Source organism: Sander lucioperca, chromosome 2 (assembly GCF_008315115.2).
Source record: "Sander lucioperca isolate FBNREF2018 chromosome 2, SLUC_FBN_1.2, whole genome shotgun sequence".
Classification (NCBI taxonomy): Eukaryota; Metazoa; Chordata; class Actinopteri; order Perciformes; family Percidae; genus Sander; species Sander lucioperca.
In genome coordinates, this window is record NC_050174.1 from 15483415 (window position 1) to 15496961 (window position 13547).

At 41.3% G+C, this 13547-nt stretch overlaps 1 protein-coding gene across 1 annotated transcript in view; it reads left to right on the plus strand.

Moving 5' to 3' along the window:
* The window catches only part of LOC116056846 (versican core protein-like), a 49423-nt gene that overhangs the window by 1706 nt on the left and 34170 nt on the right, over positions 1 to 13547 (plus strand). Inside the window, exons 3-6 of the mRNA XM_031309221.1 lie at positions 3407 to 3790; positions 4898 to 5072; positions 5225 to 5352; positions 6883 to 7176. Of these exons, the coding sequence (XP_031165081.1) occupies positions 3407 to 3790; positions 4898 to 5072; positions 5225 to 5352; positions 6883 to 7176 (981 nt within the window). The remainder of the gene's footprint in view (positions 1 to 3406; positions 3791 to 4897; positions 5073 to 5224; positions 5353 to 6882; positions 7177 to 13547) is intronic.

Below are 13547 nucleotides of genomic sequence, written 5' to 3' on the forward strand. Positions count from 1 at the left end.
ATGTGTCACCTGCACAAATGATCTACGTGATTTCGGAGCAGTCCGATTGGGTGAGAATGCCCCTCTCTGTCACAGGGCCAAATTAGTTTTTTTCCCGCCTCCCGAAGGTGTCTCATTCACTTTTCAGATGGACACTCTGCCCCTCCTCTCTGACTGACGAAATAACAGTGTGTGTTAGGCAAAATTGTAATTGTTGCTTGCCAGCATTTAACGCTTTCTGTCGCTTCGTTCAGAACTCAGAGTGGGACTCTGCAACTCTGGAGCATCAAGGAGAAAAGAAAAGCGCACCGGGGAGACAAGTGCTGTTGCGCCGATTTGGAGTGGACATATTTGGGCACTTTTTACGCACCCATGTTACGCACTGGGACTAACTGGATTTAAGGACAGTATCGATATTTGTTTATTTTATGGAATAAAACACATTTAAACGTAAGTTTTTCTTCTGTTGAATGAAATATGAATATTGCTCGCAATTAATGATTTGTTGGCTTAGCCTACTGTTTTCTTGATACTTAACATTTTATTATGATATGGGGCAAATGTTTGACAAATAAAAACAAAGAGAATGCAAAACAAATAAATATATTTCAGTTAACTTCTCAGTCTACAAATTGTTTGACATGACGCCCTCAGTGATGCCGCGTTGTCCTTAGATAACCTACACTGGTGTGTCCTGCCGCTGAGTGAGGCAAGTGAAGTCAGCCCTGCGGATTGGAGTGTCATAGTTAACTTCATTTCATTTACAATTTTAAAATAAAAATAATTGATACCATGCTATTCCTATTTCTGCTGAACAAGCAGCAGGTGTTTCTGTGAAAAAAAAGAAAAAAGTCAAAGAAACGGCACCAAAACAGAAGTAGATAGATAGATAGATAGATAGATAGATAGATAGATAGATAGATAGATAGATAGAGATACTTTATTTATCCCGAAGGAAATTAAGGTCAACGTTTCAATCAGCTCCTTACTGGATGGCAATATCAGTATTTCAGCTCAGGAGCAGATATTTTTGTTTCATAGCGGGGAGCATCTCCGAGCTGCACATAGAGGACCACTGCTCCAAAAAAAACTATTCTACCCCCGTTTGACGCTTAAGTGCTGATGTTTCTTTGAATTACTTTTTTTCGATTTCCTAGAAAACCTTCTGCGTCTGTAGTTCACGCACATCGTTCAACTTTTTTTTTTTTTTTTTTTTTTTTTTTTACATAAATTGTTAAAAGACCTGGATCTATTTCTCTTATTGTTTCCCCAAAGTCCCAATTAATTTAGTGTCCATTAGGCTGGGTCCGTTTACGTAATCATAGACGATACCCGCCCTGAAATATTTTAGATGATGGCCTTTTGCGCTTGCCAATTGTCGTTGTATAGTGTGAGTGTCTCGTTTTTATAGAGTATAACAGTTTGCAACTCCCACTGCGACCCGCCACTTGTGTGGGGTGAAAATATAAGGACAGGTGGTCTACTGCTCCTGTCCTGCTTCCAAAGCCCTGCAGTTCGACCCCACTGGAAGCTTTACCGTTGCCTAATTCTAAGGAACAAATGAAAGTATTCTGCTAGCGTGATGTGTCAGATAAATGTGATGTCCCTTGTTTCTATGGGCTTTTTAAAGCGTCAACATATTTTTAAGAGAGATCAATTCATTATTATCTAGAAAAAAATGCTTTATGAAAGTTTATTTATATTGGTGGAAGTATATGTAGGTTGAGTATTCATTTGTTTAAAAAAAAAATTTTAGGCTCCGCTAATGTCTGGACATTTCATATTTTTTAATTTTTATGTAAGGAATATACTGTACATTTTCACTAATTCTTCTGAAGCCCAGGACAAAAAATATCTTAAGCAGACGTTTCTATTATAACTCACCAAACACATGTCTCCTATGGAACATGTTGATGCACTAAAAAAAACTAAAAGAACTAAAACCTAAAGACCTTATATAAGTTGTTTCCTAATGCATATTTATTTTACATTTTTTCAACAGATGCTACCATATATAAAGTATATCCTGTGGTTATGTTGTCTCTGTGAAGCTGCAACTGCAACAGGTATGTTTTGAATAAGTAAATGCTTCTCCTCCCTCCCTCCCTCCCTCCCTCCCCCCTCTCATCCTCTCTCCTTATTCCCAAATCTCCCCCCACCTCTTTCTTTTCTTTATCTTCCTCCGTCCCTCCCTTCCGCTTACTCCTTCTATTCCTCAGTCGACCTCCGTGAGTTTCACTAAACGTAAAGTCATTTGACATGGTCACATTTAGCTGGCGTCTATACTCTTTAGCTTATCTGTAGAAAACTGACTGATGTGTCAGCGGTACCTCACAGCATTAAAGTTTCACTCTGTTCTTAAAGTAGCAGATCGTGATAAGCCCTCTTCAGTCTTCTTGTAAAACCTGCAAGACTTTACTCAGTGGTGAAGGTGACAGTGATGGCCAATGTGGTTTACATCTTGGGTCCCCCTGGCCCCCCATGGCTCTCATGGCTCCCTGCGGATGGACACCTTTCAATTACACTCGGCTCCCAGTCTGGAAATAACAGCTGGTTTCACCCCTTATCCTAATAAGGCCCTATGTAAAGCACACACACACACACACACACACACACACACACACACACACACAGACACACACACACACACACACACACACACACACACACTCATGCCTCGGGGGCTGTCCCACCACTGTTTCCACAGCATTCCCCACATTGTTCCTTGTGACCCCCTCCCAACCCCAGACTGTGAAAACAAATGTCCCTCATGGGAATATCTATCTATAGTATATTCAAGATGTGGGATTACATGAAATTTCCTTAACCCAGAGTGGCAATGTAGGTGTGCAACATGAGCAGCAAGTGTTCAGCTGAGAATAGAGTAGGAGGTCATGAAAAGGGAGATACATAATATTGTCCAGTGTGCAGCACACTGATGACATATTTCACATCTTTTTATGTGGGTTTACCTGTCAGCATCATGTAGGCCTATAGGAGGGATTATTTGAGAAGGAGAACTAACATGCACAGAATTCAGCAGTGGCCTAACATAAAGTAATGCAGCCATGACGCCACTGTTTAACCAATTATCTCTAACTGCATACAAACATGCTGTACACACTGCAGTCAGTGTTGAATGTGTTCCCACACCCAACATTTTAAGGATGAGGTTTGACTTTCCAACAACCATTTTCAAGCCATGATGCATGTTTTCTTTTATCATGCTGGGTGTAGTTGTCACACCCCATCAATGTAAATGATTTGGGCAGTTTATAGTGTCTATGGTTAGAATGAGAGTAAACAAGAGAGTATTTGTAGGGAAGAAAAAAAAATAAGAAAACAAAGAGTGGCAAAAAAAGAAACAAATAATACAGTATTAAATACATTTATATGATTTGAAAATGCGTTGCTTTTTGCCTTTCAGCCTCCAACACATTATCGATCATTAGACCAGTCACTGGGTCCCTCTCAGGGAAGGTAAATCTTCCCTGCTTCTTCTCCACCATCCCAACCTCAGCACCAGTGATCAGTCCCAATGGAACTGCTATTTATAGCAGAGATTACTTACGAATCAAATGGACCAAAATAGAAGGAGAAGTGGTATCCACAGTGCTAGTGGCACAAAATGGAGTCATCAAAATAGGCTCCAGCTACAGGAACCGTGTATCAGTGCCCAGTCACCCTGAGGATGTGGGTGACGCCTCATTGACAATGGTCAAGCTGCGTGCCAGTGATGCGGGCACTTATCGGTGTGAGGTCATGTATGGATTTGAGGACACCCAGGATACAGTAAACCTTGATGTCAATGGTAAGATATTCATGATATCCTTTCCACATCATACAAAATATTCTAAAATTGTTTCCCCAAGTTACTCTCTCACTGTAGAGGGGGGTTGCTGCAAGGGTTTAATAATAGTGAAATGCAATGCAAGTGGTGATAGAAATGTAAACGATATGAGAAAACTATGGACGCCCTTCTACAGTATTTACTTTGATAGCAGCAGCTACCCAGTAGTTACACAGACTAACCACAGTTTGCAGTTCTTTTTTAGAGGCGATGCCCTCTTAAAAAAGATGAGACTTTGGGTCTCTGTCCATTCAAATACTGCAATGTTTTAATTCCAGTGTTCAGCCATCAACCTAATACAACAGTAGAGCCCAAATATAGATAGGATTCATTATTCATCATGTTGGCAGAACAAAAGCTATGTCATTACCTCATCCATCCCTGTATTCTTGGGTGCCACCTTGTCAGTGGAGATTTTTGTCTTGGTGGGGCACTCAGTGGGTGTTACCATGCATTTACTGAGTAATAACAGTATTCCCCAATACCCCTCCTCAAATGTACACATTTTTAAATTATGTCTATGATGATCCAACAACAATAGTGCTGCATTCTCCGTGGGGTTCCTTACCTAGTGTCATTATGTGCACTCTATGTGTCACTCGAGAAGTATTCTGGTAGATATAACTCATGTTTTGGGGATGTAGAAAACATGGGTGGGGTGGGGGGATACTGGGATAGTTTTGGTTTTCACTGGTTTACAATCTGCACAACCTCTCCAACTATCTGCAATGTTAATTAGGTCTATCAATCATATCTTCTGCGTCTGTTTACTGTCCACAAATATGGGGATTTCAGGGCCATGGCATCAGCTACAGTTATCTTGTTCATTTGTGGTGAACTGTAGAGTATGTTGCTTATCCTCTTGGTGTATTGCAAAGTTCCTTCTTTCCAAAAAAGCTGAGAGACTCGATTATTTCACCCATGGTGTGTGCTTTATATGACATTTGACATAATTTATAGCACTAAAATTATGCTGATGAACTCCAGATCACTATGTTCACGTTTCTATACAAAACCTCATGACGTTTTATCGTCGGATTGTCATGTTCTTCTTCTATTTGTTTGCAGGTGTTGTGTTTCACTACCGGGCAAGCACGAGCAGGTACACTTTGGACTACCAGAAGGCTGTCCAAGCTTGCCAAAACATTGGAGCAACCATTGCTACATATGACCAACTGAAAGCAGCCTATGAAGATGGCTTCGATCAATGTGATGCCGGCTGGATTGCTGACCAGACAGTGAGGTTAGCTGCATTTTAATACTCTGCAATCAAGTCATTTCTTTTAAACAACACTGTCATTCAATAATGTACTTTGATTGTATTTGGAGGTAATGTAAAATTTAATGAAATATGATGTGACCTATGTGTTATAATTTGTTTTTCTGTCTGTACAGATACCCAATTACAAAGCCAAGGAAGGGCTGCTTTGGCAACCTACAGACTAAACCTGGTGTTAGGTCATATGGGACCAGGAAACCCACGGACACCTATGATGTATACTGTTACGTAGACAAACTTGATGGTGAGTCAAGCCACAAAATTAGGATTTTGTAGTTCCCAGTAACGAGGTGTCGTTTAGAGGCACTAACACACCCTCTGAATTAAATTAAAACCTCCAAATGTGAGAAGGTGTGATCTTATCTTATCTCTAATCCTATATATTTTGTTGGCGGAAAACAATTTCAAATGTTGTAGAAAGGGGCTTAGGGGTTCGAGAGAAGCTTCTAATAATTTGATTCTTTGAATCGAAATTGATTCTTCACCATAATGGTTTTTGAAAAGTTGGCAACCAAAATGTGATAATGGGGGTTTAAATTGTCTTTGGCACTGCTTATGGGAAGTCCTCACTTCTCAGCCAACAGTCTTTGTCTGTCGGTTCATTATCCAGCCTGTTACTGCTGATGGACTTGACTCCACTCAGAGCGTTTTATGAGTGTTAACATCTGTCTTGCTCTTTTTATCTGGGATTTGTGCAGCCCTGCTACAGAATATCATATAATTTTTTTTTGTATTTTGGCACAATTTGCAAATAATTTAGTTGTGTATGAAGCTATCAGTCAGTTCTGTGATATGTGTATTATTAGTGTTATGATCAGATATATACAATGGTGTCAGCCAGGGAACGAACATACGTCTTCCAATTAGCGCTTCAACCCTTCCAAGAAATATACATGCATCTTTGAGCTTGCTGTATTCTGAGCCAGTTGTACATGACAACTAGGTGTGTTCTCATTCATTACACACACATACATCAAAACACTCTACCTAAGAGTTACAGTAATTAGTTTGTTTTACTGACTTGGATCGCTATATTGTGTATTGATTAGTGATGTAAAGTTGCCAGAATACATCTTTTGTTTGGCATGATGCCTTCATTAGATAGTTTGAAGTAGAGAGTTACCTAAAACATGGCTGAGAGGGGGTGGGGGACACACACCACAATGGCCGGGGTATTCATTAGTATAATAATGTTAATTAATACCAGGTAATTTTTCTGCCCTTTTTATATGTTCTTGGAAAACAGACATGTTTGATGTGGTTTGGTGGGCTTTGAAGTTGAATGGAAATGGCAATGTATTTTAAAGGGCAGACAATGTACAATAAAATTACCATATAAATAGTGAAGTTGTAAGTAACTGTTTGTAGAGTATTGCATGTCTCTCATCTGCTCTTAAGAGGGAAGACTCTGCAGACATCTGGATGGAAAGCATCTCCTAATCTCAGTGCCATTGTAAATCAATGGGATGAAATTATCATGGGCTATTTGAAATGTTACGCCCAAGACTAACTAAAAAAAAACATGTAGTCAGTCAGTCAGTCATCTTCTCCTCTAATTTTGTTTGTTTTCCATCAAGATTCCACCCTTCTGTAGTCTTTAATTTATATTACCCTGCAGGCAGAGACAAATGTTTATAATTGCCATAGTGCAGTGACCTTTCTGAAGATATAAACCCTTAACAACTTGTAGGAAGGAAACATAGAAGGTGTTATCTTGTTCACTCACTCTCTCTTTTTATTTTTTTTTATTTTTATTTTGCTATCTTTCATTCAGGTGAAGTGTACTATGCTCCTGTGACCCATAAAATGACTTTTGAGGAGGCCAGTGCAGAGTGTAAGAAGAGGAATGCTCTCCTGGCAACCCCTGGCCAGCTTCATGCTGCCTGGCGACATGGTCTGGACAGATGTGACTATGGCTGGCTCTCTGACGGCAGTGCACGACACCCTGTTGCAGAACCCAGAGTGCAGTGTGGGGGAGGTCTGCTCGGCGTCAGGACCATGTACCGCTACAGAAACCAGACCGGCTTCCCGGAACCAACTATGAAACTCGGAGCTTACTGTTTCAAAGGTAAACTCACTCATAAGGTCTAGTATATTATGTCATGAAATAAAGTGTTACCTGCACATGGTGGGTTGTATATGTTTATATTTTGGTTTAGGCAGTGACAGACAATGAGTGAAGCGACAGACCATTCACTGTCAAAAACAGGCCTGGACTGTGAGAGGCTATGATCTCATCTCCTCTTTGCCTCTGCTCCCCCACCCTTTGATTTTCTGTTTCTTTGCACTGCTGTACACATTCCCACATCTGAACCAGACCAACACTTTGAAATGTTTACAACCTGTCTCATCTTCTGTCCATTGTTCTGGGGGAATGTTTTTCTTATGAGCATCGCATGTTACGTGTCAGAGTAGTCTTACAGATTGCAGTTTCGAGTTGACCTCACTGTCTCACGTTTAGTTTCCCGGCCATTTTTATGGCAACAATAATTAGCCAAGAGGAGAGTAAAATCATAGTGGTGGCCTCTATTTACTTTTAAAAGCATTGGTAAAGGCAGTTCTTATTCTAATGGGGGGATTAATGAGTAATAGTTTACTCAAGAGTTTGTGAACAGTCATTATATGTCTTATCTGTCTGTCTGTTTTTTTATCTTTATTACTTCCAGCTGGGCTAACCAAGGCTCCTTAAGCTTCATCCTTATACAACCTAACTGGCGATGAGAAACAAACTGAAACAGTTGATGCTGCTGTTCAAAATATCCAAATGTTTTATATTAGATAATTTCATATTTTTGAAAGGCCAAAAGCCAAATTAATTGTTATTCCACTCATAACAAAGTCAAAATAAATCTGGTTGTGGAAATTTATCAACTGAGCATTCTGTTAATGTTATTCACTTTCTGTGGACTTGCTTGTAGGATTCATTTAGATATGCATGGAAACGACTCCTTCGTGCAAACCATGGTGATTACTAAACATGGGAAGACAGGAGAATATAGCTATGGATCCTTATAAATAGTGACACTTCATGGTTCACTGGAAGTTAGCAGAACTATGCTAATCCCTCCTCAAAATAAGAGTGTTGTTAACTAATCGCTATCCCCAGGGTAAAACCAAATGACAGATGATAGTTGCCATTTAGAGAAACAGCAAAAGTAACTAACACCTCACCTGTCAGCCTTTTTAGTCTTGCTATCTTACTCCCTTTTTCGCCTTTCTCATCTTGTTTCCGCTGTCAGAGTTTGTCCTCCGTCATTCTCACTTGTACTTATCAGAGCAGACGTTTGGATAATGGACAAAGCTACTGCTGGACTTCTAAATTCAGTCATCCTCGGTGACCCCTGACCTGGCCTTTCCAACTTTACAAATGAGAGGTTGAACAGATAAGCTGTCCCCTGCCTGGCCATTTACTGCGCCTGAGCTGTGCTAGCTCTCGCGGTGATAAGTCCCCATGGAGTTCAGAGGGCACACAAACAGGCCACCCTCACCTCCTGCTCTGTGTATTCCATGTCAGCTCTCTCAGTCCTGTTGTATTTACGGCCCTGTCTAAGTGCTTTTCAAGTACCCTTGTTTGGTTGGACTCACTCCATCGTATCCTGTTTTTCCACTCTCAATAATATCTCAGAAAACTATGTAAACCTATGTCAGTCAGACTACACAGAAAGACAGGGAGAATAGAGGGTTGGTGCAGAGGGAAAAGTGCGATAATTGGTCTCTGATTGGTCTCTGCATTGGCCCAGAGAAAACAAAGGCCTCAGTAACAGCATCAGTGAGATAATGCACTCTCTGAGAGCAGGCACTATTTTCCTGTTAGGGAAAAAGTGTGTCTCACACCTTACATCAGAGATAGTTTCATGAAGAAAGAGGGCTAGTACGTAATGGTCAACAGCTGGCTTTACACAATCTGTCTGCACCAGCAAGGAAAGCTTTCTAAGTTTCTCTTTATGGGTGTGAGAAAATGAGAGAGCATGTGAGGACAGAGAGGAAGGAGCAAACATAAAGAAGTAAATTAAGGGATTAACTCATTAATAAAACCCTAAGAAAAAGTTGACAAGTTAATTAGTGAGCATTTGAAGACCATAACTGAGAGATGAAACACATTCACGTGCCGCTGTTCAATGACAGGACAAAACACAAGTAAACACTCAAATTGTTGGAGGAGAGACAGTGCACAATGTACTAGAGAGGACATAAATAGTCAGGGTCAACTCGGACCAAACCACAACACGAGATTCCTTCCTGTTTAATTTCTCAGTTACAGTAATGTGTATCTTTTCAGGCAGATCCGGACATGTTCAGAGAAACATTCAGAGTACACTTAGTTTTTCACAGAAAATAGAACACTTTGAAAATGACCTCACCGGCCTCACTGATACCTTAAAATAATTGAGATTATTTGCCAACAATTCTAGTGCAGATAAAAACTTTGTTCCATAACAAAGCATTGATTCCACTGTTTCTTTGAGAACATTGTGTGAATTAATGTTAATGCAGGTTATAAACAACATTAGGAGTTAAGAGAGGAAGTTCTTTGCACATGTTTCCAGGAAACTTACCTAGGGTACTTCAATGTTAAGTGGCAGCTGTGGCATATTGTTCTTTGACTGCTATTTGACTCATAAGGCTTGCCTCACAAACTGCCTGATTTACATTCTAAAAAGGTTTAAAACAATTAGTATATGATAATTGTATCTGTTTTAAACATCATGCATGTGTAACATTTGATCAAAGTGAAGTGAGGCCAATTTGACTGCTGGATCTTTGTGTTAATCTTGGCATCTTTCCACACCTCCGCATGTTGTCGGTATTCTTAAAGTGTTCTAAACAATTCTGCTTTATATTTGAAGGAATTATATTCTTTCAGATTATTGTAATCATTTTTTATTTTTTTATTTATGTGCTTATGTGTGTTTCTTAGGAAGGACTAAGGTGATCAACCAGACCTCCTTTGTGGATATGTCTGTGGTAGGAACCACCACCATCAGCTCCCCCACCTCCATCCCTTTACTGGAGAGTAGCACCATGACGCTAAGCCCAACATCTGAAACTGTATCAGAGGCAGACGAGTCTCCAGATTCTGCAGTTCCTACAAAACCTCCATTTATGTTCTCTACCAGTATGACTCCACCTCGCTCCACTCCAGCAGGCCAAGAAGAAGAGTTAATCACCACAATTGGACCCACCATCAAAGAGGAACATGAAGATGCTGATGATGTAACGGCCGCAACAGGCCTTAAGGTTGTGAGTGAAAATGTAACCTATGTGGAATCCGCTCCCCACCGCGGTGACACATTTTCAGAACCCCAACACACAACAGAGAGCACTGATACCACAGAGTCAGTGGTTGAACTCTTTGAGGAGCCTGACGATCAGTCGGTAATTGAGATCAGCACAATCCAACCTGATGTCCCCATACCAGACGCCTCTGTCAGCACAGAGTCCGTGTTTGCAGAAGTGAAGACTGGGGGAACAATTATGGATTCTAGGATCACCACAGCCATGACCTCCAACCTCACCGACACTCCAACAGAATCTACTGAACTGACCAACGAGGAAGTGTTCAGCCCCTCAGAATCACCTTTAACCATTGGGCTTTATTCAACAACACCATTCCCAGACTATGTTGATGTTGAGCTTGAGACTGATCTTTATGTAGAGAGCGTGCCACCTTCTCAGCCACCCCAAGATGACTTCTCATCCAGCCCATCCGACAGCACTAGTATCATTGATGGAACAACAATCCCCACAACCGTTCCCACAACCATTCCCACTGACACCACCTTTATGTGTAACACCCAACCTGGCAGTGAGGTGAAGAGCACCACCACAGGACAGCCAGAGACTACCAGCACTGCGGCACAAACCACACCTCAAACCCAGGATGTAGAGACACTGGCTGTCGTCTACAAGGAAGAAAGCACATCTGCAGCCGTGATAGCCATCACCGCTCCCATAGATGTTGGAACCTCAGCTGAAGATGTGACATCGCCAACAAGTGTACATGTCTTTGATGAGTCCACCACTCAGGTGCCAGAGCACAGCAGTGACTCCTTGACAGAGGACAACACAGCAACAGAGATGGGCGCCGAGTTCTTTACATCCGCTCACGTGGCTTCAGCTGTGGCTGACACAACCACCACTCCAGGTACAGTGGTCGCTGGTGAACAGTCCGTCCAAGTGACCACTGCCATGCAGAACGTATCAGGTAAGACATACCAACAATTCATTTAATCTTTCAAAGTTTAATTTGGCAACTTTGAATTCAGGGCAAATGGTTCTAATTTAAAGGGGACCTATGCAGTTTTTTTTAGCTTAATTTACCTTAAAGGGATATTTCACCATTGGAAAGATGAATATATCTTTAAATTGGGTCACTTATGTAGTAGAAATGTGAAAGAAATTTCACAGAGAAATTGGTGGCTTCTAGGCCGAGAAAAACCAGAAGATGTGTTTTTGGCTCATGTGGATGAAAGACACCAAATCCCAGAATGCACTTGCTTCATTGCTTTAGAGTCCACTCCCAAGCCACGCCTACCGTTTACAGACAGACAATGAGACGGTCAACTCAACTCAAGTGTGTTTTATTGTCATTTCAACCATATACACGAAACAACGTTTCACCGTGACTCAAGTGGTGTTACACATTTAAAATTTATAAAAACGACATTATATAAAAACGACATACGAAATGGCTACATTTAGTACACACGCATTATAGGCTCCGTAAAGTTCAGCTAACGCATACTAGCATTAGCGCTTGGTGGGCTGTAAACACCGAGTATAAACACAGCCGTAAATTTACGTGGAATGTAGAATGGTCGGCATTTAACAGTCACAAACTTCACCAGCAGTTAGCAGTTAGTTGGATACAAGCACCCCATTTCTGCACCAGTCCGTGTTAACACAGCCCACCTCCACTAGTCTTACCCAACGACAGAGCAGCAGGCCTGGTAGCTGGTCCGGTACACTGTTGTTCAGCCATGTTTCCACAACAACAAAAACACAGCAGTCTCTGAACTCTGGAGTTTTATTGAAGTTGGATGTAGTCCAGTTTGTTGTCTAATGAGCGGACACGCAAGCAGAATTGATGGAACAGGTGGCCGGCTAGCGTTAGCTTTCCACCTAGCTGCTTTCCACTCCTGCACACCGCTGTCGAGGTCCCTTTCCCCGGCTAGCGGCATCGGGCGACACCGCAGGCTGAGGTGCTGGTCCGTAGCAGGCGAAGCTCGCATAGTGTGTTGAGTATTCCGTCTGTAATAAAGTGTCCTGCATATTCTCCGATCTGTACCAATATATCCCGGTGTACATATATGCGGTAGTTTGAATGCACATAATTGTTGTAAAAGTTTTCTGCTAAAAAGACGGAGCTCCCTGTTAGCGAAGCTTCAAGATGGCTGACACTCATTTTGCTTCGGTAACCTTCGGGTAAAGACGACAGTCCAACCCCCTATGGGTGGGTTGAAAACATGCAGAAGTAGCTCCTACTACTGGCTGTAGTCTATTGCCTCTGGGCAAAAAATCTTCCGATGGCGCAAAAATTGTCGTTTTCCTTCATCGGAAGATTTTTTTCCAGACCCACAATACAGAGATCTCTCGTCTCAGGGGGACATGAGGGAGGGAAGCACGGTCATTCGAAAATACTACCGTGTTTCTACTGATAAAAAGCTTAATGCTAAATCGGTGAAGTATCCCTTTGACTAAACAGCTTTGGAGTCATTGGAATGGTTATATGACTTTTTTTCAGGTTGAAAGGTGGTTGTCTCGCTCCCCCCTAGCGCCTTTGAGCGGAAAAACCACCCCTGCAAAACTGCATAGTGCCCCTTTAAGTGTAGTTCAGATTTTTGGTTGTGCAAATAGGACATGGCATTACTTGATCTTTATTTACCACAACAATGAAATGGTAAACAATTGGAGGAGGGCCTGACTGAACGAAAACAATCTTCTTGGAGATAGTTACAGCTTTCCACATTAAAGCATTGTTTTAGGCTGGCCTGTAATTTACTTAAGTTCAATGAGCTCTGCAATTTGGTCTATCCTCAAATAGTGTGTGTCCATTATACTGGAGGGTGATACGAATTTGTTGTATTTGTTGCTCTGTTTTGTTTTTTCTATTTGTTACAAGTTGATGTACTGATTTGTTGAGACTTTGATATTTCTCGTGAATAGCCTTTTTGCACTCTTTATCATAATGCTGCATTGTACAATAGCTGGGAGTTGGGGGAAGCTGTGCTGTCCAGGGTGCTGAAATAGAGAGAAAGTTTGATTTTGACTGCCAGTGAAATGTATTCTGGTTGGAGTAAACTGATGTCATGTAAACTTATCAAAGACAATGTCTTGGGCCTCTGCTGTTGGGTAATTGGATTTTTGTTATTTAACCCAACCAGCTTAAAACAAGTACTGCTCTTGTTCTTTTTTCCTACCTGACTTTACTATTATTCC